The 25,717-nt window shown below is 37.3% G+C and overlaps 1 protein-coding gene across 2 annotated transcripts in view; it reads right to left on the bottom strand.

Moving 5' to 3' along the window:
* The window catches only part of LOC143022022 (cholesterol transporter ABCA5-like), a 385,392-nt gene that overhangs the window by 312,984 nt on the left and 46,691 nt on the right, over nt 1–25,717 (bottom strand). For both annotated transcript variants that reach the window (XM_076179961.1, XM_076179965.1), the window contains exon 3: nt 325–466. In XM_076179961.1, coding sequence (XP_076036076.1) covers nt 325–466 — 142 coding nt within the window. The remainder of the gene's footprint in view (nt 1–324; nt 467–25,717) is intronic.

Below are 25,717 nucleotides of genomic sequence, written 5' to 3'. Positions count from 1 at the left end.
CCTTTATCCCATTCATCCACCTAATTTTCAGTCTTTCTCTCAAAATCATTCTACCTCCAGTTTTCAGATTTGTTTCAATGGTCCTTCTTCACTCATTCTTTCCATTTGCTTAAACCACCTCAGCACTTGATCTACTATATCCAACAGCTTTCTTTCAAAATCTATTCTCTCTCTCACCTCTACATTTCTCATTATCTATTCTTCTATGAGAGAGATCTGGGGCATCAAATCAAGTTATTGGTCTTTCTGTTTTCCAATATTTCATTCACAACTTGGAGGTACCCATTTCTAAGCACTCACAACTGTTATGAAAACAATACTTACATTTCTTGTAGCAGCAAGATCCAAAACCATTTGGAGGGCAAGGTACCCACTTGTGTAGTACTTATTAGGAGGGCAAGAATAGCCATTTTCAAGCCCCATGAAGAGACCAAAACGTCCCCGGCAATCTTCTTCTGGTGTGTATCTTTAAAGGAAAAATACGTATTAGAATTGAAAGCCAACCAGCAATACATCCCAAAGTTTTAAGTAAACAAGCAAGCAAGCAAGCAATAAAATAAAATATGAGAGGTGTCCAGTGCAGTGCTTCAGGGCTTAGTATCCATCCCAATTACATTTCTTGTGTATGTTAACAAAGTATCAATAATGGGTACATGTATGTGGTGGTCCTGCAAGATGGACAGTGAACCTGCCCATTTTCAAAACCTGTCAACCCCTTCAACTCCATCAGGTGCAGCCATAAGGGGCTGATGCTAGGTCCTGGACGAGGCCCAAGCTCTCTCTCCATTAATTTGAACTGTATTTCTTCTTCTTTTTCACACATGCAAAAGCTGGCAATTGGAAAATACTCTCCTTTTCCCACCACTTTCAGCTGGTGACATGGAAACAGTCCCACACTGATACAACACAGACAAGAGTCCAAAGACTCTTCCCAGAGAAATTTGTAGGAGGTTCCAAGGACCATTACCAACCACCATGGGGCTATGGGTTTTCCATTTAGTAAAACTTGAGGCAATAATTTATTAATTTATTGATTGCATGTTAATAAACTGTTGTGTCAATGTGTTTGCTGATTACATAACATGGATGAAAAGAACCATGAATGAGGACAGTTGTAGAAAACTATAAAAAGGCATAAAGGCATGAGTAAATTGTGAGTGGGGGGAACTTTGGAAAATGGAGCTCACCACAAAGAAGTGTCATGGCCTACAAATGGGAAAGAGTGAAAAAGAGACTTACATGAGAGTATGAAATTTGTTGATGATAGGATTGTAAGAGGCTGGTAGATAAAGGTAGACAAGTAAGGTAGAGGGGTAGGTGGCAAGAATTTTATTTTATGTGTAGGATGTTTTGAAAACATAAGCAGCAAAGGAGTTGCATAATCTTGCTCACTGTCTAAAGTTTATAAACAACCTCTAGGGAATATATTCTAATGCTGATGTGACAATATGTAAAATAAACTATTCCGCTTCGATGTTGAGATTGCTTGTGTAAGCAGTATTGCTTAAGATGTTGTAACAGTCTTTCTGACTGGAGAAGGGTGGAGAGAAAAATTATAGTCCATGGGAGAAAAGTCACGCCCTTGGGGGAGGCACTTATTTGTTAAAGATCATTGGATGAATAAGGTAGTGACATCAGAGCAGAAGTGACTTGGTGAGCGGATTGAGGATCCCTGGTGGGAGTCCCTTCGTGTAAATTGACAAGTCAAGTGTATATAATTGGGAAAAAATAGAAAATTATACATATGTTTAATTCACCCCATCAAGAAACATTACTAGCTTCTACAGAAAGAACTTCTTAAAGACATACAGTGAGACCTCTCATTAATGGACGTTAATTAGCTGTGTTGGCGGTGTTTTCGCTGTGCTTTCGGTGTTTTGGAGTGGTTTTTGGGTGGCATAGTGATTGCACGCACTAAACAACAGCAGCAAAAACACCAAAAACACAGCGAAAACACCGCAAACACAGCAAATTAACGTCCATTAATGAGATGGTCTCACTGTACTAACTTAAGAAAAGTGATGGAAAGAAATTGAAAGTGAAAGAAGAAATACAAAATAATATAAAGGAATAGTAAACAGAATTAAACCAGTAATTACAGAGACACATGGGAACTGAAAGTGATGGGGATGAAAAAATCAATATAGCTGGACAAAATGATTTGGGAATGATTACAAGAGGACTTTCACTTGAACCTAAAGACTGCTGATAAACAGTATTCCTTCACATGAGGATATATTAGGAAAAATTATAACATCACAGTTGAGATCAAGTTTGAAGTATGTTGCTGCTGTTTGGTTGCCTCATCTGTAGAACCACATTACAATTTGTTACCCCTGGTCTTCCTTGCAGAAGATTCATGGTTTCTAGGTCACCAACAACAATCACTAGATTGATCCACAAGTCACTCAAGAGATATTCTACTATTGTTTGGGTAGAGAAAATGTGGGCCAGTGAAGGATAAAGTTGTATCTGGTGCAACTTCAGTCTATAGGAGGCCCTATTCTAGGTAGGAATTATTTCAGTGCTGGATGATAGTCTGAATGCAGGTGTGCCAATGTAATTTTTTTTTACTGTGGACAAGATTTCTCAGTTAGTTTGATATTTGGAGGGGTCAGGTGAAGCATAGTGTTTAGGAGTCAATCTTTGTGTGCTTCTTTTGTAATCTGGGTGAGAACGTGTTTTTGTATTGACATGTTGTGGAGCTGACAAATACCCTTGTTTAACAAGTCAAAAATAATACAATAGTTAAAATTTGTGAGAGAATCATCAAAGATAGATGGCCAAAATATCTGGAGGAGAATAATATACTGAACCCAAGGCAATTTGGATTCAGACAAGGAAGATCATGTACCACTAATTTAATTTGTTTCTATTCACGATTGATAGATATATTGCAAGAAAGGGATGGCTGGGCAGACTGTGCATTCCTGGACCTACTAAAGGCATTTGATAAGGTACAACACAGAAAATTACTATATAAACTGGAAACAATAGGAGGCATACATGGAAAACTATTGAACTGGATCAAGGACTTCCTACATGGAAGAAAAATGAGAGTGGTGCTCAGAGACAAATATTCAAAATGGGAAGAAATGAGTAGTGGCATACCACAGGGGTCAGTCCTAGCTCCGATAATGTTTGCTATACAGGTACTCCTCGTTAAACGACGACAATTGGGACCAGCGCGCCGTCGTTAACCGAATTGGTCGTTAAGCGAAAGTGTATACATATACGTACATGTACTGTATGTACAATGTCCAGCAATACATGTATCTTTATTTTCGTGTATTTTCCCTCTTTTATACAGTACATTAAAGCTTTATTTACTGTTTATTTACGGTGGTTAGGTTCCTAAAATTACCGTATATGACCAAATCCGCGTATGCTGACATTCCATATTGAATACCGGGGTATCTTTTTAGTTTCAACCATGGGCGCAATATAGCAATAGAAAATTAATTATTAATTTTGTAAATTAAAATGTATCAACGTAATATGCAATTTTGTGGGCGGAAATGAAAGTAAAAAATACCTTGCTACAAGAAAATATGCTAATGAACGAAGTCGGTAGCATAGGCTCGGGACGCCATCTTGTCGTCTGCCAACGTCTCTCACAACGACAACAACAAGGACGAGCCGGATGACATTTAATTTGCAGGTAATGATTTATTAAACACAGGTTAGGTTAGTTTAGTTTAGGTTAGACAAATTAATTTATCATCCTTTCATTTCTTCGACATCGGCATCTATCATAACAAACATGGTGTACCATTCGTCCAACATGACTTCGTTACTTACGAAATCTGTTTTAACATTTTTTTTTCATTTCCGCTCGTAAAATTGCATATTACGTTGATACATTATAATTTACAAAATTAATAATTAATTTTCTATTGCTATATGGCGCCCATGGTCGAAACTAAAAATTTACCACTACCAGTATACACTGTACCCCAGGTAGTTTTTGCAGCTTGCAGGATGGTAATGTAGACCTAAGCTTCAGAACACTTTACCTCACAGCTAATATCCACCATACAAGTTCATTTATAACATCATACAAATTTGCCTCAGCCAACTTAATTATTGTACACGACATCGTAACTTTGGGAGATTTACGTTAAACGTCATAAAGCCCGTCGTTACTCCGAGTTGTCGTTAACCAAGTAGGTCGTTAAACGAGGAGTACCTGTATATGTATATGACATGGATGAAGTCATTGAAAGTTACATGAACTGCTTTGTTGAGGACACAAAGTTATTAAAGGGAATAAACTCCGAAATAGACTGTGACTCATTGCAGAGTGATCTGAACAAAGTCTTACAGTGGAGCAAGAGATGGGAGGTAGAACTCAACATCAAGAAGTGCAGTATAATTGAATTTGAAAAAAGCAAGAAGAGAATATCAGGGGGGTATAAAATTGATGGAAAAGACATAAAGAAAGTAAATTCTGAAAGGGACCTAGGAGTAATCATCACCAAAGACATGTTGCCAGATAAACATATAAATAAAAGTTGGAGAAACATACAATTTGTTGAGATCAATACAGGTGGCCTTTAAATACCTGGATGAGGAAATGATCAAGAAAATATTACAAACACTGATAAGGCCAAAACTGGAATATGCAGCGCTGATATGGTCACCCAGTTAAAAAAAAAATATATATGGTAAGAAAATCAGAAAGAATACAAAGAGCAATGGCAAAGTTGGTCCCAACACTTTCAAACCTGACATATGAAAAAGACTGGTCAAACTGGAATTGCCAACCCTAGAACAAAGAAGAGAACGAGGGGACCTACTAACCATCAACAGAATTATGAAAGGAAAAGAATGCCTTGATAGAGAGGACTTATTAAAGTGGGACAGAGGACAGACAGGAGGACATGCAATGAAACTCAAAAAGGATAACTACTGAAGAGACCTGAAAAAGAACAGCTTCCCACACAGAGTGATAGATATATGGAACAAATTGGATGAAGAAATAATGTGTGCAAACACAATACAAGAATTTAAGAACAAACTTGATCTTGTGAGATACAAAAACGGGTCACAGCTAGCATAGCTCCCCTTCCCGTATAATACAACTAGGTAAATACATCCTTGCTAGAGCATGTGAACAATCTTATGTGTCTTCCTTGTGCAAAGAGAAAACCCACTAATAATTCAGAAAAAAATGAAATAACATAAAACTAGAAATAAATGGTGGAAAACCTCCCCAGAATACAGGGCTTTATCTAGAAATGTTACTACTTGGGCAGGAAATCAGGAATAGTTCAAGGATGCATGATGGGAAGCAAGTTTATAGTAAGCGCACACTACGTCCTTCGCAAACTGCTTAAATGTATGGAAAACTTTTTGAAAGAAAGAAAAATGAGAGTAGTGATAAGAGACAAACACTCTAACTGGGATGAAGTAATAAGCAGTGTTCCACAAGGAACAGTTTTGGCCCCAATAATGTTTGCTATATATATTAATGATATGGATAAAGAAATTGAAAGTTACTTGAACTTCTTTGCAGATGACGCAAAACTGTTCAAAAAAGTGAACACGGAAGAAGATTGTGAGTCACTACAGAGTGATCTCAATAAAGTATGGGAATGGAGTAGGAAGTGGGAGATGGAGTTCAATACCAAAAAGTGTAGTATAATGGAATTTGTAAGAGCAAAAAAAGAATAGAAGGATCATATAAATTGGGAGAAGAAGGAATAAAAAAAGTAGAAAATGAGAAGGACCTGGGAGTCATTATTATGAATAATATGTCACCTGAGAAACATATAAACAAGATATTTGGAGAAACTTACAATCTAATAAGAACAATCAAAGTGGCATTTACATACCTGGATGAAGAAATGGTGAAGAAAATATTAATCATTTTGATAAGACCAAGATTGGATTATGCAGCAACGATGTGGTCACCAAATACAAAAAAATATATAACAAAACTTGAAAGAATACAAAGAGCAATTACAAAATTGGCACCAACACTCTCAAAACTATCATATGAAGAGAGACAAGCAAAACTTGAGCTACAGACACTAGAGCAAAGAAGAGAGGAGATTTGATAACTATTTAAAGAATCATGAAAGGCAAAGAAATTATTGATAGAGAGGATCTAATAAAATGGGATGAAAGAAATACAAGAGGACACGGAAAGAAAATCAAGAAAGACAGCTATAGAAGAGATCTAAAAAAGAATAGCTTTCCTCACAGAGCAATAGACATTTGGAACAAGTTAGATGAGAAAGTAGTGTGTGCAAAAACAATACATGAATTTGAAAATAGTTTAGATAAAATGAGATATAAAGATGGGACACCACGAGCATAGCTCCCCTTCCCGTAAAATACAACTAGGTAAATACACACACAAGCAGCGATCAAAACAAGACGTATCGAGAATACGCTATCTAGCGATTCACTGACGAACAATTTTGGAGCCAGACAACCTCCACCTAGTTGTTCACACAAAACGAGAAGGGAGTTACAGAGTGAGTGATCAACAATGTAACCGTCTTTGTATCTTTTTTTTCATGATCAGTAACAATAATGGAAGAAAAAACAAAGGATACAGGGAAAAAGAACCAACAAAAAGATGTCTAGACATAAGTATAATTGAGTCTCCACTTGGAGTCATAAAAAAAAGCTCCTGAACGAGACCCCGAAGACATACCAAAGGTTTGATAGATATATTTTCTCTGGATTTAACAGGAATAATAACAATATGTATAGAGGGATAGATACGGAAAGAGAACCCAGGTTTAAAAATATAAGAAATAAGGAAATCAATGAATTGTTAGATGAAATAATCAAACTCAAAGGTGAATGCAAAAGTATGTACAAAGAAGTAGCTCCATTAAGAAAGGCCAATGAAGAAAATAACAGGGAAATAGATGAGTTTAAAATGGAACTAAATAGGATAAAGGGAGAAAATAAAAGATTGAAAAATGAAAATATGAATAGGAATGAGGCATTAAAGAAAGAGATGAAGGATCAAATACAGGCAGTGACTGAGAAAGTGGAAGAAAAGATTAAAGGAAATGACTTCCAAGAAATAAAGAAACAGTGGAAGGTAGAACAGGAAAGTAAAAAATTATCTTTTAAAGAAATAGTGGAACAGCAGGTAAAGGAGAATGCTAAGGAAATGGTAATCCAAGTGATTAGAGAAAGGTAATTTGGTTAGCGATACAGTGGAAAAAAAAGATGCATTGTAATCTGTGGTATTAAAGAAAAGCATGATGTTCCAAGGTATCAGAGAGAAAAAGAGGAAAAAGAGATTGCTAAAGAAATTCTGAAAGAGATTCAAGAGGAGGGACAAAGTTTAGAAAAAGACATTGAAGAAACTTATAGGATAGGTACATACTCAAAAACAATATAGGCCACTAAAAGTAAAACTTAGGTCACAAATGATTGCAGAGGAAGTACTATCTAGAACAGCAAAACTAGCGAGCAGTGAACAACACAAAAATGTATGGATAATAAAAGAAATGAGTGATTAAGAAAAAGAAATGAAAAGCTTAGAAATAAAGCAAAAAAAAAAAAAATGAAAAAAACTAAGACTGAGAAGATTTTTTTTTTCTGGAAAGTGGACTTGAGGCTAAGAAAATGGTATATCAGGAAAAAGGATACAAACCGGATAGAAAAAGCCAAGAAAGAAAAAAATTAAAATTAGCCTATACCAACATAGATGGAATGATCTCAGGACTGAATGAACTAAATGACTATCTGGCATTAGAAAAAATGGGCATAATGGGAACAGTAGAAACTAGATTAAAAGGTTCTACCACCAAATACTGTGGGACAAGGTCTACAGTGGATAAAGGAAAATACCAAATACAGAAACAATGAGGAACCATTGATTCAATACTTATGTCATAACCTGAAATTGTAGACAGAATAGATTACAAAACACCAATAGGAAAGAGTGAACATGTACTAATAGAATTCGAGCTAAAAGAGCAAATAGACCTAAGAAGAAATGAGAAACACAGAAGAGGAAGACCAATGTACAACAAAACAAATTTTGAGAAACTTAAAAAACTCTTTCGTGATGCAAACTGGGAAAAATTCCTAGAGGAAGAAACAAGGATGGAAGAGAAATGGAACATACTAAAAGAAATCTATAATGAGGGAGTGAACTAACATGTACCACAACAAAAGCAAGAAAGAGTATACATAAAGAACTGGTACAACAAAAAATGTAGTGAAGCTAAAGAAAAGGAGACAAAGCCTGGGAAAGAATGGAAAAAAAAATAATAATAAATAAATAAATGAATGAAAATCCATGTGAACAAGTTGTTTAGACACGGTAAAGGAAACATGGACTGGAGGTGAAGCATACTACGGTGAAGCATACTACGGAGAGACTAAGAGGGGCCTTAACACTAGAATCAGGGAGCATAAGGCCGACCTCCGTCACCATAGACTCACCAACGCAATGGTGGTGCATGTTGACGAGTCTGGGCACCTCCCACAATGGAACCGAGCCGAGATTCTACACGAAGGTATGGATAAGAAGATCAGAAAATCTATAGAAGCTGCGTACATCACCACTCGTCCGAATATCAACAATAAGGCTGGGAGCTTCACCTGGGCCAAATCTTCAGCGAATATAGCGCTTCGTGATTGGCTGTCTCAGCGGGCCAATCAGGACGCAGCGCTATACGCTCGTACACCCCCTTGAGCCATAAGGCGGGTTTATAATCTCTGTATGTTTCTAGTATGCTCATTCCTTTGAGAAAGTCATTAGACGAAACGTCAGGAATAAAGCTTCACCTCCAGTCCATGTTTCCTTTACCGTGTCTAAACAAATAAATTAATAAAAAATGGCAAACACACATCAAACTAAGAAATGATTGTGTAAAAATATGCAAAGAAAAAAGAAACTATGAAAAAGAAATAATAGAAAAATGCAAGGAACAGCCTAAACTATTTTACATATATGTGTATGGTAAACTAAAAAACAAACAAATAGAAAAGCTGCACCAAGGAAGTTATGAATATACAGAAGAACAAGAAATGGCAGAAATTATGAGCAATCATTTCAAATCAGTATTCACAATTGAAAGTTCACAGAACTATGAGGGAATAGACAGAAATCCCCCCCATTGTGGGAAATAACTGTAACAAAGAAGGAAATCAGCGACCAAATAAAAAACCCTTGATGTCAGTAAATCACATGGTCCAGATGGAATTGCAAATTGGATACTGAAAGAATGTGTAGAGGAGTTAACAGATAAAATATACAATATAATTAAATGCTTGCACAAAGAAGGAAAGGTATCACAAGACTGAAAATGCAAATATTGTACCGATATGTAAAGGAGTAAACAAGGAAAATCCAACTAACTAGACTGGTCTCCTTAACAAGCACAGTTGCAAAAATATGTGAAAAGTGATCAAAAGTAAATGGGTTAAACACCTGGAAGTAAAAACTATACTGAACCCAAATCAATTTGGATTTAGACAAGGAAGATCATGTACAACAAACCTGATCTGCTTCTATTCGAGACTAATAGAAATAATACAAGAGAGGGATAGATGGGCAGACTGTGACTATCTAGACCTACAAAAAGCATTTGATAAGGTGCCACACAAGAAATTAACAAGAAAAATAGAATCATTAGGTGGCATTGAAGGTAAATTATTAAAATGGATGGAGAACTTCCTGACTGGGAGAAAAATGAGGCTAATAATTATTGGAGACAAATACTCAAAATGGGAAGAAATGATAATTGGTGTCCCACAGGGGTCGGTACTGGCTCCAATCATGTTTTCCATATATATATATATATATATATATATATATATATATATATATATATATATATATATGTATATATATATGTAGAGACATTGGGACAAATTATGGGAAAGGTGCAGGGGGAAACACGGGTCTTTATCTGAATATCGAGTAAACTCGATAATCAGATAAAGACCCGTGTTTCCCCCTCCACCTTTCCCATATATATATATATATATATATATATATATATATATATATATATATATATATATATATATATATATATATATATATATGACATGGATGAAGGAATTGAGTTTTATGTGAATTTCTTCGCAGATGACGCAAAAATACTAAAGTAAGAACAGAGGAGGACTGTTAATCATTACAATCAGACCTGGACAAAATTGGTGAAGAAGAATAAAAAAAAAAGTGAACTCGGAAAGAGACCTTGGAGTAATAATCAGCAAAGACATGACACTGGATAAACATATCAACAAAATAGTTGGAGAAACCTTCAACCTATTAAGGTCAATGAAATTGGCATTTGACTATTTGGATGAAGAAATTATTTAAAAAATATTAGTTATATTAATAATACCAAAACTGGAATACGCAGTGACATTATGGACACCCAGTACTAAAAAGAATATAAGGAAATTAGAAAGAATAGAGAGAGCAATGACAAAGTTGGCACCAGCTCTTTTCAAATTAACATATGAACAAAGATTATCCAAATTGGAACTACCAACACTGGAGCAGAGAAGAGAAAGAGGTGATCTAATGACAATCTTTAGAATCATGGAAGAAATGAAAATCCTTGATAGGAATGATTGACTAAAGAATAACAATGGAAAACAAGAGGTCATGAAAAGAAACTCAAAAAGTATAACTGTAGAAGAAATCTAAAGAAAGAAAAAAAAAAAAAAAAAAAAAAAAAAAAAAGCTTCCCAAACAGAGTGCTGGATATCTGGAATAACTTAGATAAAGAAACAGTGTGTGCAAACACAATTCAAGATTTTAAGAAAAAACGATGCTGAAAGATACAATGACGGGTCACCACGAGCATAGCTCCCTTCCTGTATAATACAACTGGGTAAATACAAGGAGACACCATCCTCTCTGAGAGCGGGAATTTGTAACTGTCTATCTATATATCAAAGGCTTTTTCCCCCTTTAAAGGATGTAGCCACTTTAAAAGGCACATACTCACTCCCATCCATTTCACTTCCATCCATCACCCTCTCTTTAACATTAAATCAAAACCAAATCTAGATTTGTAGTATCATCCTTGAACTCTGGGCTTTGAAGGAACTGCAATACTCCAAGTTCCAAGGCCTGGAGATTAAATTACAGAAATAAAAAGAACTTAATATCACTCATAAAACAGAAAGTAATCACTTACTATGGGAAAATAGTAAACTGAAGGAAGAAAATAAAAAAACTAGGAATGTGATCCAGTTCACTAAAAGAAAATGGTACTTAGGCTTTGTCAGATATAAAAAAGACTGAAGAAATGAAGGAGTCAGATATAAAAAAGACTGAAGAAATGAAGGAGTAATTGAAAGGACAAGAGAGAAACAACAGAAAAGGGAATAAGAAAAGAAGGGAAAAAAGGTGGTTGTGTATTGAAAAAAAAAAAAAAAAATACTTTAGTGTGTGACACACACAAATGTATTTGTCATAGTTGCAGGGTGGAAACAAAATTATTTTATAGAAACAAAGTTGTACAATAGGGATAATAAAGAAATTAAATTCACAATCAAGACACACTTATACATACATACTGCAGAGAAATTTGTTGGGAGGACACGACAGTGAAAGGTGGAGAAGACCTGTGGGGTAATGTATTACTGGACATGACTATTGAATATACAATGACACAGTGGGTCAGTGAAAACACTAGATATTGAAGTAATGAGGAACTGTTGAGTCTGGATTTAATATTTACAATGAAACCTGAAATTGTGGTTAAAATTGAAAACAAGACACCACTTGGAAAGAGTGATCATATACTTATAGAGACTGAACTAAAGAAATATATAAAGAGAGAAATGGAAAGCACAGGATAGGAAGATTGATGTACAACAAAACAGACTCTGGAAAATTAACCTCTCCCATATGGTGCCGCCTACATAGGCGGCATGAGGAGCAAGTGGATACATGAGGCTGCCATATCAGCGTCTTGATTATATTTATTGTAGTTGTCCCTGCGTAACTGACATATTCTCTAAACTGGCTTCATCACATTTTCTATGGTTATCAAAATTCACAGGTGAAAGAACGATCGATATAAGCAGTGACTATTTTTTATGATGCGAGTATTATGACACAAACAGGAAATGTTGAAACTATGCCAAGGAAATATAGAATACACAGAAGATCTAAAAATGGCTGAAGTCATGAACAATCACTTCAAGTCAGTTGTCACTAGAGAGAAAACACAGTATTGGGACGAAGGAAGTGAAGTGCGATCTCCCCGCATGAGCGAAATAATAATACAAAAAGAAATAGTGGAACATTTATTAAACCTTGATGTTAGGAAATTGCATGGCCCAGACAGAATTGCAAATTGATTCTAAAAGAATGCAAAGGACTAATGGATAAAATATATAACATAATAAGTTGCTCACTTAGAGGGAAAAATACCAAAAAACTGGAAAAATGCTAACATAGTACCAATATATAAAGGAGGAAACAAGGTAGAACCAATTTACTATAGATCAGTCTCACTAACAAGCACTATAGCCAAACTTTGTGAAAAAATGATCAAGAATAGATGGGTAAACCACATGGAAGAAAATAATACAATAAACCCAAGACAATTTGGGTTCAGACAGGGAAGATCATGTACCACAAACTTAATATGTTTTTACTCAAGACTAATAGATATAATACAAGAAAGGGATGGATGGGCTGATTGTGCTTTTGTGGACTTACAAAAAGCTTTTGACAAGGTACCACACAAAAATTATTTTAAAAATTGGAAAATATAGGAGGGATACAAGGCAATCTGCTGAAATGGATGGAGGACTTCCTGAGTGGTAGAAAGATGAGAGTAGTACTCAAGAGAAAAATATTCAGGTTGGAAGGAGGTGATCAGTGGAGTTCCACAAGGATCTGTATTGACTACAATAATGTTTGCTAATTATGTGAATGACATGGATGATGATATGGAATGTTACATGAGCTTCTTTGCAGACAACACTAAATTGTTAAGGAAAGTAAAAACCGAAAAGGATTTGCAAATCACTACAGGAAGACCTGAATAAGGTTTGGAAGTGGAGTCAGAAATGGAAAGTGGACTTCAACATTAAGAAATGCAGCATAATGGAATTTGGAAAAAGTAAAAATAGAATATCAGGACAATATAAAATTGGAACTAAGGAGGTAAAAAAAGTGGGATCTGAAAAAGATTTGGGAGTAATTATTTCAAATGACTTGTCCCCTGATAAACAAATAAACAAATTTGTCAGAGAATCCTATAACTTGCTAAGATCAATAAAAAAGGCATTTACATATTTGGATGAAGAAATTATTAAAAAAATATTAGTCACTCTAATAAGGCCTAGACTAGAATGTGCGGTGACATTGTGGTCACCCAGTACCAAAAAGAACATAAAGAAAATTAAAGGAATCCAGAGAGCAGCCACAAAAATGGCTTCTGCACTTTCAAACTTGTCATATAAGGAAAGAATGGCTAAATTGGAGCTACTGACCATGAAGGGCACAGAAATACTCGATAGAGAGGACTTGAGAAACACAAGAGGACATGGAATGAAACTCAAAAAAACATAATTACAGAAGAGATCTGAAGAAAAAAAAATTTCCACATAGAATGGTGGACACTTGAAACAAAGTTGATAAAGAAAAAGTGTGTGCAAAAACCATTCTTGAATTTAAGAGCAAACTAGACACTACGAGATACAGAGGCAGGACACCACGAGCATAGCTCCCCTTCCCGTAAAATACAACTAGGTAAATACATACATCAACAGCTTTTTCCCCCTTACAAAAGAGGCAGCCAAAGTCAAAAGGCATAATGTCACTCCCACCCATTTCATCCCCACATACTCCACTCCCATTCACCACCCCTCTCTCCCTCCCTATTTTCTTGGCTCTTCCTGGATGATGGATCATCCCTACATGTCACCCATTACCCTGAGTCAGAAGCAATGCAGCAAGATACAGCACATCCACAGCAGGGCTGCTTCATCTAATTAGTGACCCCCTCTCCATCCTCTCATGCAGAAAAAGAGAAGACGGGGAGAAAGCTCTTCAAGCTGTGTCAAAATATCATCCACACATAACTATTACCGAACCCTGCCATCCCCCACTCACTCCCTTCCATGCATCACAGTATCACCCATATACAACCATTCTCCACTCAAACCTATCTTCTGTTTTCTCCCTTCCTTCCTCAACAGACATCCCCCTCATTCTCAATACCCGCTTTATTCCAACCATCCACCTCATCCTAAGTCACCCCTCCTGTTCACTACTTCTACCACTGCCTTCCATGCTTCTTTTACTAACCTGTGGAACAAGAAGGACAAGAGGAAATAGAAGGAAGGGTAGTGAATGGTGGGATGAGGAAACAAAGAAGGTTGTAGAAGAGAAGAAGCGAGCTTTCACAGATTGGTTACAAAATAGGACGAGGGAGTCATACGAGAGGTACAAGGAAAAGAAAAGAGAAGTAAAGCAAAAGGTTAAGGAGGCAAAGAGAAGAGCAGATGTGAAGTGGGGTATGAGTATGACAGAAAATTTTGAAAGTAATAAAAAGATGATTTGGAAAGAAATTAAGAGAGGAAGAGGAGGTGAATCAAGTAGAGAAGAAAAGGTAAAAGGTGCAGATGGAGAGATGATAATGGAAGAGAAGGCAGTAAGGGGAAGATGGGCAGAATATTTTAGGGAGTTGCTAAATGTGAAGGAGGATACGGAGGGAAAGACTGTTCCAGTGGGAAGTGCTAAGAATATGACCATGATGAGTGAGGAAACTGGAGGGGAAATAAGGAAGGATGAGGTGAAGGCAGTTGTTAAGATGATGAAAGCAGGTAAGGCACCTGGGTTGGATGGATGCCATGCAGAATGTTTAAAAAAAAAAAAAGGAGGTACAGTGATGGTGGACTGGCTGGTGAGGTTATTTAATGTTTGCTGGAGAGAGGGTAGAGTGCCGGAGGACTGGAGGAGTGCCTGTATAGTTCTACTTTACAAGGGAAAAGGGGACAAGTGTGAATGTAGTAGTTTCAGAGAGATTAGCTTGTCAAGTGTTAGTTGGGAAGGCTTATGGGAGGATCTTGATTGAGAGGATTAGGAGAGGAACAGAGGGAGTAATTGGTGAGGAACAGTGTGGTTTTAGGACGGGTAGAGTTTGTGTAGATAATCCTAGTGGTAAGACAAATATGTGAGAAAGGGGAAGGATGTTTTTTGGGCTTTTATGGATCTGGAAAAGGCTTACAACAGGGTAGACAGGAGGGCACTGTGGGAGGTTTTGCAGATATACGGGATAGGAGGAAAGCTTCTAGGAACTGTCAAGAGTTTTTATGAGAGTAGTAGAGCTTGTGTCAGGATTAGAAATGGAGAGAGTGAGTGGTTCGAGGTAAAGGTGGGACTTCATCAAGGATGCGTTATGTCGCCCTGGCTGTTCAACTTATACATGGATGGGGTAGTGAGAGAAGTAAATGCAAGGGTAGTGGGTCAGGGATTGGAGATGGTTAAAGAAAATGGAGAGAAGTGGGAGGTGAGCCAGCTGTTGTTTGCGGACAACACTGCGCTTGTGGCAGGATCGGAGGAAGGATTGAGGAAGTTGGTGACAGAGTTTGGGAGAGTATGTGATAGAAGAAAGCTAAAGATAAATGTGGGTAAAAGTAAGGTGATGAGATGTACAAGGGGTGAAAGTGGCAGTAGACTGGAAGTGAGCATTAAGGGAAAGTGACTGGAGGAAGTGGATAGTTTTAGATACTTGGGTGCAAATGTGGCAGGAAAAGGTGGAGTGAAGGTGGAAGTAGAATGTAGATTGAAAGAAGCGAGTAAATGTCTTGGTGGATTAAAGAGTGTAATGAGGAATAGACATTTAGGAATGGATGCTAAGAGGAGACTGTATGAAGGAGTGATTGTGCCAACAGCGCTGTATAGGGGAGAAACATGGAACATAAGAGAGGAAGAGAGGAGTTTGAATTAGTTTGATATGAGGTGTCTGAGAAGTATGATGGGGGTTACTAGGCTAGATGGGGTGAGAAATGAAGAGGTGAGGAGGAGAACAGGGGTGGAAAGGGAGTTGGGAGATAGGGTTGATGAAAGAGTATTAGGATGGTTTGGACACATGGAAAGAATAAGTGAAGAAAGACTAGTAAAAGAGGTATGGAAGGCAGATGTAGAGAGAGTGAACATGAGGGGACGTTCTAGGATGAAGTGGATGGATGGGGTGAAGGGGGCTTTGGGGAAGAGGGGAATGTCTGTTGAGGAAGGACGGGAGAGGACAGAAGACAGGGGTGAATGGAGAATGGCTGTATATGGATGATGTTGTGATGCATGAGGTGGAATGGGCAGGGGGATGGGGGGTGAGGTAGTATGTGTGAGCAAAATTTGACTCAGCCCAAAGGGATTTCTCCCCGTCTTCTCCTTTTATGCATGGGGGGACGGAGAGGGGGGGTCACCGATTTAATGAAGCAGCCCTGCTGTGGATGTGCTGTGTCTTGCAACACTGCTTCTGACCCAGGGCAGTGGACAAGGTGCAGGGATGACCCGTCATCTGGGAGGTGCAAAGATAAGAGGGAGGGTGGAGGGGTGTGGAGTGTATTCAGGGATGGAATGGATGGGAATGATTTTATGCCTTTTTCTCTTTGGCTACCTCCCTTGTAAGGGGGAAAAAGCCTTGGTATATGTATGTATGTCTTCCTCATTCTTTCCATGTATCCAAACCATCCCAATACTCTTTCATCAACCCTATCTTCCAATTCTTTTTCCATCCCTCTCCTCCTCACCTCCTTTTTTCTCTATACAACCTAATAATCCCTACCACACTTCTTGGACATTTCATCTCAAACAAGTTTAAACTCTTCCTCTCTTATGTTCCATGTTTCTGCCCCAAATAGTGCTGTCAGCACAATCATTCCTTTAAATAATGTTCTCTTAGAATACATTCCCAAATGTCTATTTCTCATTACACACGTTAATCCCCAAAGGCATTTATTTGCTTCTCTCAATCTACATTCTACCTCCACTCCTCCCTTTCCTGCCACATGTGCCTCCAAGTATCTAAAGCCATCCACTTCCTCCAGCCTCTCTCCCTTAACACTTCCAATTTACTGCCATCCTCTCCCCTTGTGCACATCACCTTAATTTTACCCACATTTACCTTCAACTTTTCTTTTGTACACCTTCCCTAATCCTATCACTAACTTCCTCTGATCCTGCTACAATCCCAATGCTGTCAGCAAACAACTGGCTTATCTACCATTTTTCTCCATTTTCTTCTGTAGCAGTGTATGTACCACCGAAAACACATGCATGGTCGGATAGCAAACATTCTAATTTACTGGAAGAAACAATGAATGTGGTAAACAAGTTACTGAAAGGGGGTGGAAACATGGTAATCATGGGCAATTTAAATGCAAACGACATAATCTGGGAAGAAATGGTGGTTAAAAGGGGGAGATGAACTTTGGAGCAATATTCTACTGGATATGACCATTGAATACACCTTAACACAATGGGTTAAGGAAAATACCAAATATAGAAATGAGGAACCATCAAAACTAGATTTAATATTAACTTCAGAACTAGATATTGTGAACAAAATGGTGTATAAAACACCAACTGCAAAGAGTGACCATATACTAATAGAGTTTGAATTAAAAGATCAGAACAATGTAGATAGGAATGATAAACACAGAGAAGGAAGATTAATGTACAACAAAATGGATTTTGTAAAACTAAGAAAAAATGTCCAAAACACAAATTGGGTTAAATTCTCTGAAGAGGAAACAAAGATGGAAGACAAATGGAACATATTCAAAGAAAAGTACAAAGAAGAAATGAACAAATATGTACCAAAAAAGAAACAAAAAGAGATTTACATAAAATCTTGGCTTAACCCCTTCCATATGGTGCCGCACACGTAGGCATCATGGACTTAGATCTCGGTGGCAGCAGCCAATGCCAGCCGTACGACGTGTCGTAATAATACTCGCATCATAAAATATAGTCACCGCTTATATCGATCGTTCTCTCTTCACCCGTGAATTTTGATAACCATAGAAAATGCGATTACAAAAGAATTAGAAAGAATGTCATTATGGAGGGGCGACTACAATAAATATAATCAAGACGCCGATATGGCAGCCTCGCGAATACACTCGCTCCCCATGACGCCTACGTGTGCGGCACCGTATGGAAGGGGTTAACAAAAGGTGTAGTGAGGCTAGAGACAGGAGAGACAAAGCCTGGAAAAGATGGAAAAAAGAAAAACATCCAAATGGCAAACATATATAAAACTTAGGAATGAATGTGTGAATATACGAAGGAAAGAAAAAAGAGATTATGAAAGGGATATTATAGACAAATGTAAGGATCAACCTAAATTTGTTTACAGATATATAAATGACAAACTAAAGGATAAGCATGAAATAGTGAAATTGTGTGAAGGAGATAAAGAATATATAGATGACACAGAGATGGCAGATGTTATGATCAGACATTTTAGGTCTGTTTTTACAATTGCGAGCTCACAATCTTGGGAAGATGGACAACAAGAAAGATCATCCATATGAAAGAGATAAAGATAACACAATAAGAAATAAGAGACCCATTAAAAAACCTAGATGTCAGGAAATCGCACGGACCAGATGGAATTGCAAATTGGATACTAAAAGAGAGTACAGACGAACTGACAAATAAACTATACAGGATAATTGACTTTTCACTCAAAGAAGGAAAAGTACCATAAGATTGGAAAGATGCAAACACAGTACCAATATATAAATGAGGAAATAGGGAAGATCCTACAAACTTCAGACTGGTATCCCTTACAAGCACAGTAGCAAAAATATGTGGAAAGGTTATCAGAAACAAATGGACCAAACATTTGGAAGAAAACAAAATAATAAACCCCAAACAATTTGGCTTTAGAAGTAGAAGATCGTGCACTACAAACTTAATATGCTTTTACTCGAGATTAATTGAGATAATACAAGAAAGAGATGGATGGGCAGATTGTGTCTTCTTGGATTTGAAAAACTCTACAATAACAAGACACAAGTGGAGGAGAAATGGATGATTTTGAAGGAATTCTATGCTTGTGGTACTCCTTCGATAACAAATATGACATACTTATCCCCTGAATGATGATTAGTAAAAGGATTAGAATTGTAGTAGCAATAAAAACAATAGCTGTAGTAACAGCAGTATCAGCATTAATTATGGTTTAATGCTTATTACATCTTTGGTATAACAGTTTTGATATCAGTTTTAGGATCTAGTTTCTTTGAAGGTGAATTCTTTGGTGACTTCTTAGGCCAAACTCGGAGGCACAGATCCTACCGCAAGTGGAATAGGGAATTCCTTGTGCCAGGTTAACAGGACCTTGTGCCATGCGTTCATGTCTGTGGTTATGTTGTTCGATCCTGATATTCATGTGTGCAGCTTCAAATATGTCAACAGCCTGATGGACTGTTAACCCCTTCCATACGGTGCCGCACACGTAGGCGTCATGGGGAGCGAGTGTATTCGCGAGGCTGCCATATCGGCATCTTGATTATATTTATTGTAGTCGCCCCTGTGTTTTTACATTCTCTCAAATGTGCCCTGAATCCCATTCTCTGTGGTATTCAAAATTCGCGGGTGAAAGAGAGAACGATCGATATAAGCGGTGACTATATTTTATGATGCGAGTATTATTACGACACGTCGTACGGCTGGCATTGGCTGCTACCACTGAGATCTAAGTCCATGACGCCTACGTGTGCGGCACCGTATGGAAGGGGTTAATCTCCAGCTTTCTTGGTCAGTGGCTAGAGTTTCAAGTTGGTCAACAGAGATGTTGCATTGTTTGAGGGTGGCCTTTATTTGGTCTTTAAACCGCTTTTTTGGTCCTCCCGGAAAGTGGTTTCCATCCCTCAGCTCACCGTATAGCATTTGATGTGATAGGTGACATTCAGGCATTCTGATCACATGACCGATCCACCGGAGCTGGCGACATACTATAATTGATTCAATACTGATGGTTGAAGCATTTTTTAAAATAGTTACACGAGAGATTCGGTCACGCCATGTGATGTTAAGGATAGTTTGAAGACAGCATATATGACCCTTCAAGTCTTCTGATTTGGGCTTTGTATAAGGTCTAAGTTTCACTACCAAATACAGTAGTCCCTCAAATAACATGGATTTTATTTCAAAACCATCTCAAATATAGAGAATTGTTTTAAAATTCGTGCCGAGTTGGGCACGCATACGCACACACGCGGCAATATCGCAAACATTTGTGGTGACTGCTTTCTATTTTACCATATACAGTCGATCCTCATATAACGTGGTCATTATGTACACTGGGAACTGCTCAAACAAGGGTGTGGGGTGAGGGGAAAGCCGTGGGTGGCTGCCTGAGGTCACGTGTCAACCTCCGGGGCGTTACAATAAATCGCGTTATCTGAGGAACGACTGTATATATTTTGTATTTTACTTATATTCATTTCATTTTATTTTATTATTATATTCCACTTTCCAATATTTCATTATTGCTGTTTTGTCTCACTTTGATCATTTATGTACTCGTAAAGTCAAGGTTGTTTGTTGGTTGCAATCCATTAGCGGTGCACTTGATTCTACCTGTTCCCGCGACTTGTGCAGTGACCCATTCCTCAGTCTCTCATCATTCATAGTGCTGGTCAATTGCTCTGGAAGTTGTGTTCATTACCCCTCCACGTATTCTTCACATGGCACCGATACACTCCTCTAAGACAACAAAGACAAAGATTCAAGGAAAGGCTGGAAAAATTGCTAAGCAAGAAAGGAAGTGTATGATGTTATCAGAAAAAATCGTCATTTTGGACAAACTGAGAAGTGGTATGTCCTATGCATCATGTGTAATATAGCAATAGAAAATTAAATATTAAACCCTTCCATACGGTGCCGCATACGTAGGCGGCATGAGGAGCAAGTGGATACACGATGCTACCATATCGGCGTCTTGATTATATTTATTGTAGTTGCCCCTGCATTTTGACATACTCTTTAAACTGTCTTTAATCACATTTTCTATGGTTATCAAAATTCACGGGTGAAAGAGAGAACGATCAATATAAGCGGTGACTATATTTTATGATGCGAGTATTATTACGACACGTCGTATGGCTGGCAGCGGCTGCTGCCCGCAAGATTTAAGGCCCGTACTGAAGAGGTTAATTTTGTAAATTAAAATGTATCACCGTAATATGCTACTGTATTTTGTGTGCGGAAATGAAAAACAAAAAAGGTGCTAAAACAGATTTTTTTAAAGTAACAAAGTTGTGTACGATGAATGGTACGCCATGTCTGTTATGGTAGATGCCGACATCGAAGATATGAAAGGATGATAAATTGGTCTAAGGTAAACTAAACCTAACCTAACTGGTAAATCTTTAGTTTCAACCATGGGAGGAATAAAGCAATAGAAAATTAAATATTAATTTGTATACTCTGCAAGCTGAGAGAGTAGTTGAAAAGCCCGCCAACATCTCTCACGACAACGAGAACAAGGACGAGCCGGATGATATCTAATTTGCAGGTAATGATTTAATAAACACAGGTTAGGTTAGTTTAGTTTACCTTAGACGAATTCATCATCCTTTCATATCTTCGATGTCGGCATCTACCATAACAAACATGGTGTACCATTCGTCGTACACGACTTCGTTACTTAAAAAATCTGTTTTAGCACCTTTTTGTTTTTCATTTCCACACACAAAATTGCATATCACTGATATATTTTAATTTACAAAATTGATATTTAATTTTCTATTGCTATATTACTCCCATGGTCGAAACTAAAGATTTACCCCGGTATTTAATATGAAATATCAGCATACGCGGTAATTTCAGGAACCTAACCCCTGCGTTATTTGAGGGACTACTGTAGTAAGACGGATAGACAGATTGCCTGATATACTTAATTTTAGTCTGCACAGTTAGATCATGGTTTAGGAAGACGTGTTTGGATAATTTTCCAAAGCTTGAGCTTGCGAATCTAATCCTGGTCTGGATTTCATTTTCTGTGTCAAAAGTTGCAGAGAGAATGGTGCCAAGTTACTTGAAAGACTCAACGGTTTTCAAGTCTTCACCACCAATGGTAAATGGTGGTATTGGGACAGCGGTGTTGTGTTGTATTGGGAGCACCTCAGTTTTACCGGCATTGACAACCAGACCACCTGCTGAGTAGATAGTATTTACTGTATCCAGATTTCTTTGAAGAGATTGAGAGTTAAGTGAAGGGTAGGTGGCATCATCAGCATACTGCATATCAAAGACATAAGCAGTATGGGCTTTTGTCTTAGCCTTGAGACACTGGGGGTTGAATAGGTTACCATCAAGGTGGTAGCGGACAGCTACGCTGTTGTTTACATCAGATTCATACCGTGCAAGTAGAGTAACAGCTGCTAAATATATGTTGAAGAGGGTGCAAGGACACACCCTTGTTTGACACCAACAGTAACAGCAAATGAGTTCGAGATATTTCCACCCACACATTCTACAATAACAAGACACAAGTGGAAGAGAAATGGATGATTTTGAAGGAATTCTATAATGGAATGGATAAATATATATCAAGACAAAAACAGGAAAAGGTGCATATAAAGTGCTGGTTTAACAGAAGGTGCAGTAAGGTGAAAGATGTAAGAGATAAAACTTGGGAAAGATGGAAAAAAAGAAAAAAAAAATGGAAAGTGGCAAATACATATAAATCTAAGGAATGAATACGTAAAAGTACACAGGGAGGAGAGAGGAAACTATGAAAAAGACACAAAAGATAAATGTAAGGACCAACCAAAATTATTCTATAGATATGTGAACAGTAAACTAAAAGATAAACAGAAAATAGTAAAATTACGCCAAGGGAATATAGAATACACAGAATATATAGAAATGGCTGAAGATGAAAAAACACTTCAAATCTGTGTTCACTTGAGAAAATATACAGCATTGGGCATTGGGATGAAAGGAGTGAAGTGAGATCCTTCCCCCCACCCCCCCATGAGAAATAATTGTAACAAGAAAAGAAATAATGGACCAAATAATGAACCATGATGTCAGGAAATCACATAGTATGGATGGAATTGCACACTAGATACTAAAAGAATGTAAAAATGAACTAATAGAAAAATTATATAAGGTAATAAGATGCTCACTCAAAGAAAGAAAAATACCAGAAGAATGTAAAGATGAACTAATAGAAAAATTATATAAGGTAATAAGATGCTCACTCAAAAAAAGGTAAAATACCAGAAGACTGGAAAAATGCCAATATCATACCAATAAATAAAGGGGAAACAAGGAAGACCCAACAAATTACAGACTGGTCTCCCTTATAAGTACAGTATCCAAAATTTGTGAAAAAGTTATTAAAAATAGATGGACAAAACATCTGGAGAACATACTAAATCTGAGACAATTCGGATTTAGACAATGAAGGTCACGTGCCACAAATTTGATCTGTTTCTATTCAAGACTAATATAATACAAGAAAGTGATGGATGAGCTGATTGTGCTTTTCTAGATTTATTAAAAGCTTTTGATAAAGTACCACACAAAAAATTATTAAGAAAACTGGAAACCATAGGAGGGATACAAGGAAAACAATTAAAATGGATGATTTCTTACATGTAAGAAAAATGAGAGTAGTACTCAGAGATAAGAATTCTATTTGGGAAGAAGTTATTTGTGGTGTCCCACAGACATCAGTATTGGCTCTGATAATGTTTGCTATTTATGTAAATGACATGGATGAGGGTGTAGAATGTTACAGGAACTTCTTTGCAGATGACGCAGAACTGCTGAGGAAAGTAAGTACTGAAACGGACAGCGAGTTGCTGCAGAGAGATCTGAACTGGGTATGAAAATGGAGTCAGATGTGGGAAGTGGACTTTAACATAAAGAAATGTAGCATAATAGAATTTGGAAAAAGTAAAAAAGAATATTAGGACAATATAAAACTGGTAGAAAGGAAGTAAAGAAAGTGGGATCTGAAAAAGACCTGGAAGTAATTATCACAAAAGACATGACTTCTGATAAACAGATCAATAAAGTTGCTGGAGAAACCTACAACTTGCTAAGATCAATAAAGGTGGCCTTTACCTACTTGGTAGAATAGTGAAGAAAATACTAGTCACACGGCCAAGACTGGAGTACACAGCAACACTATGGTCACCCAGTACTAAAAAGAATACAAAGAAAATTAAAAAAAAAAATCCAAAGAGCAATTACAAAAATGGCCCCAACACTTTCAAAACTGTCGTATGATTGATTGATTGTCAAAGGTGGAATTACTGACTCTGGAACATAGAGGAGAAAGAGGTGACCTATTGACCATCTATAGAATCATGAGAGTCATAAAAGTCCTTGATAGAAAAGACTTACTAAATTGGGATAAGAGAAATACATGGGGACATGAAAAGAAACTCAAAAAGGACAATTATAGAAGGGACCTAAAGAAGAACAGCTTTCCACACAGAGTGGTGGATATCTGGAACAAATTGAATGAAACAATAGTGTGTGTGAACACCATACATGAATTTAACCTCTTCACTCCAGGGCACATCACATATCTTGCAGCATTAGCTGCCCGACGTGCGATGTTGTGTCATAATAATTGCATTATGAAAAATAAAGTCAGTGCTCAATCATTCGTTCTCTTTCACCCGTGAATTTTGATAACCATAGAAAATATGATGAAGCCAGTTTAGAGAGAATGGAGGTTACATAGGTATGACTACAATAAATATAATCAAGATGCCGACGTCGGCATCATCGCGTACCCACTTGCTCCTCATGCCGCCTACATAGGCGTCACCGTATGGAAGTGGTTAAGAGCAAACTAGATATTGCGAGATACAAAGACAGAACACAAGCATAGCTCCCCTTCCTGTAAGATACAACTAGGTAAATACATCTCCCTTCCTAGTTTCCCCTTCATCCACATTAACCTTGAAGAAACCTCCTTCCACTCCACCACACTCTTACCTATCTCTTCACTTACTAGTATAGACACCCCTTCTCTCCCTCATCCTCTCTTCATTCCTGACACGCACCCAACTACACTCCCAAACTCAAACTTGCCCCTCCCTTTCAACTTAGTTTCACTCAATGTCATCACATACAGCTTTCTTTTCACAAACATACTGCCTATCTCTTCCCTTTTACTCTCATTTGTACCATATCCACGCACATTAAAAGACCCAAATCCCAGGATTCTGGTTGTAAAATTCCTCCCAGACCCTCTTATAACTTTGCCTTTTTAGGAATGTCCTTTTTGAGGCTACAGAGAGTAGGATGCCCAATCCTATCCCTGTCCTGTTTTTGTTGCCTTTTATGATCCAAGTAGGAACACTCAGTAGCAGTATTCTTTCTATTCTACCACAGAGTTTGGTGGAAAAAACAAAAACAATCAGGGAAGTTGTACAAGACTGTATTAAGTGTTGGGGGACAGCATAATGGATTGATTGATCGATTTATGAAATTTTTGGCTTGAAGGCCAAGCACCGCAGCTGGTAGGCCATTCAGTGCATATCTATCTTATATAAATAGATAAAAATTCAAAATGGTAAAAACATTAAGCACTAACAAAAACACATCAGAACAAGATACACTCACAAGCAATTATATACACAATTTTAAATTTCATAAAATAAATTGATGTCTTTTAAAAACTTTATAACATTCTTCACATGAGCTTCCTCCCCTAAAAGTACTTAAAGAGATACATAAATACATACATATACCAAGGCT

The sequence above is a fragment of the Oratosquilla oratoria genome, chromosome 3 (genome assembly GCF_046742065.1).
Source record: "Oratosquilla oratoria isolate Oo_2021 chromosome 3, ASM4674206v1, whole genome shotgun sequence".
Classification (NCBI taxonomy): domain Eukaryota; kingdom Metazoa; phylum Arthropoda; class Malacostraca; order Stomatopoda; family Squillidae; genus Oratosquilla; species Oratosquilla oratoria.
This window is presented reverse-complemented; position numbering and strand designations above follow the sequence as displayed.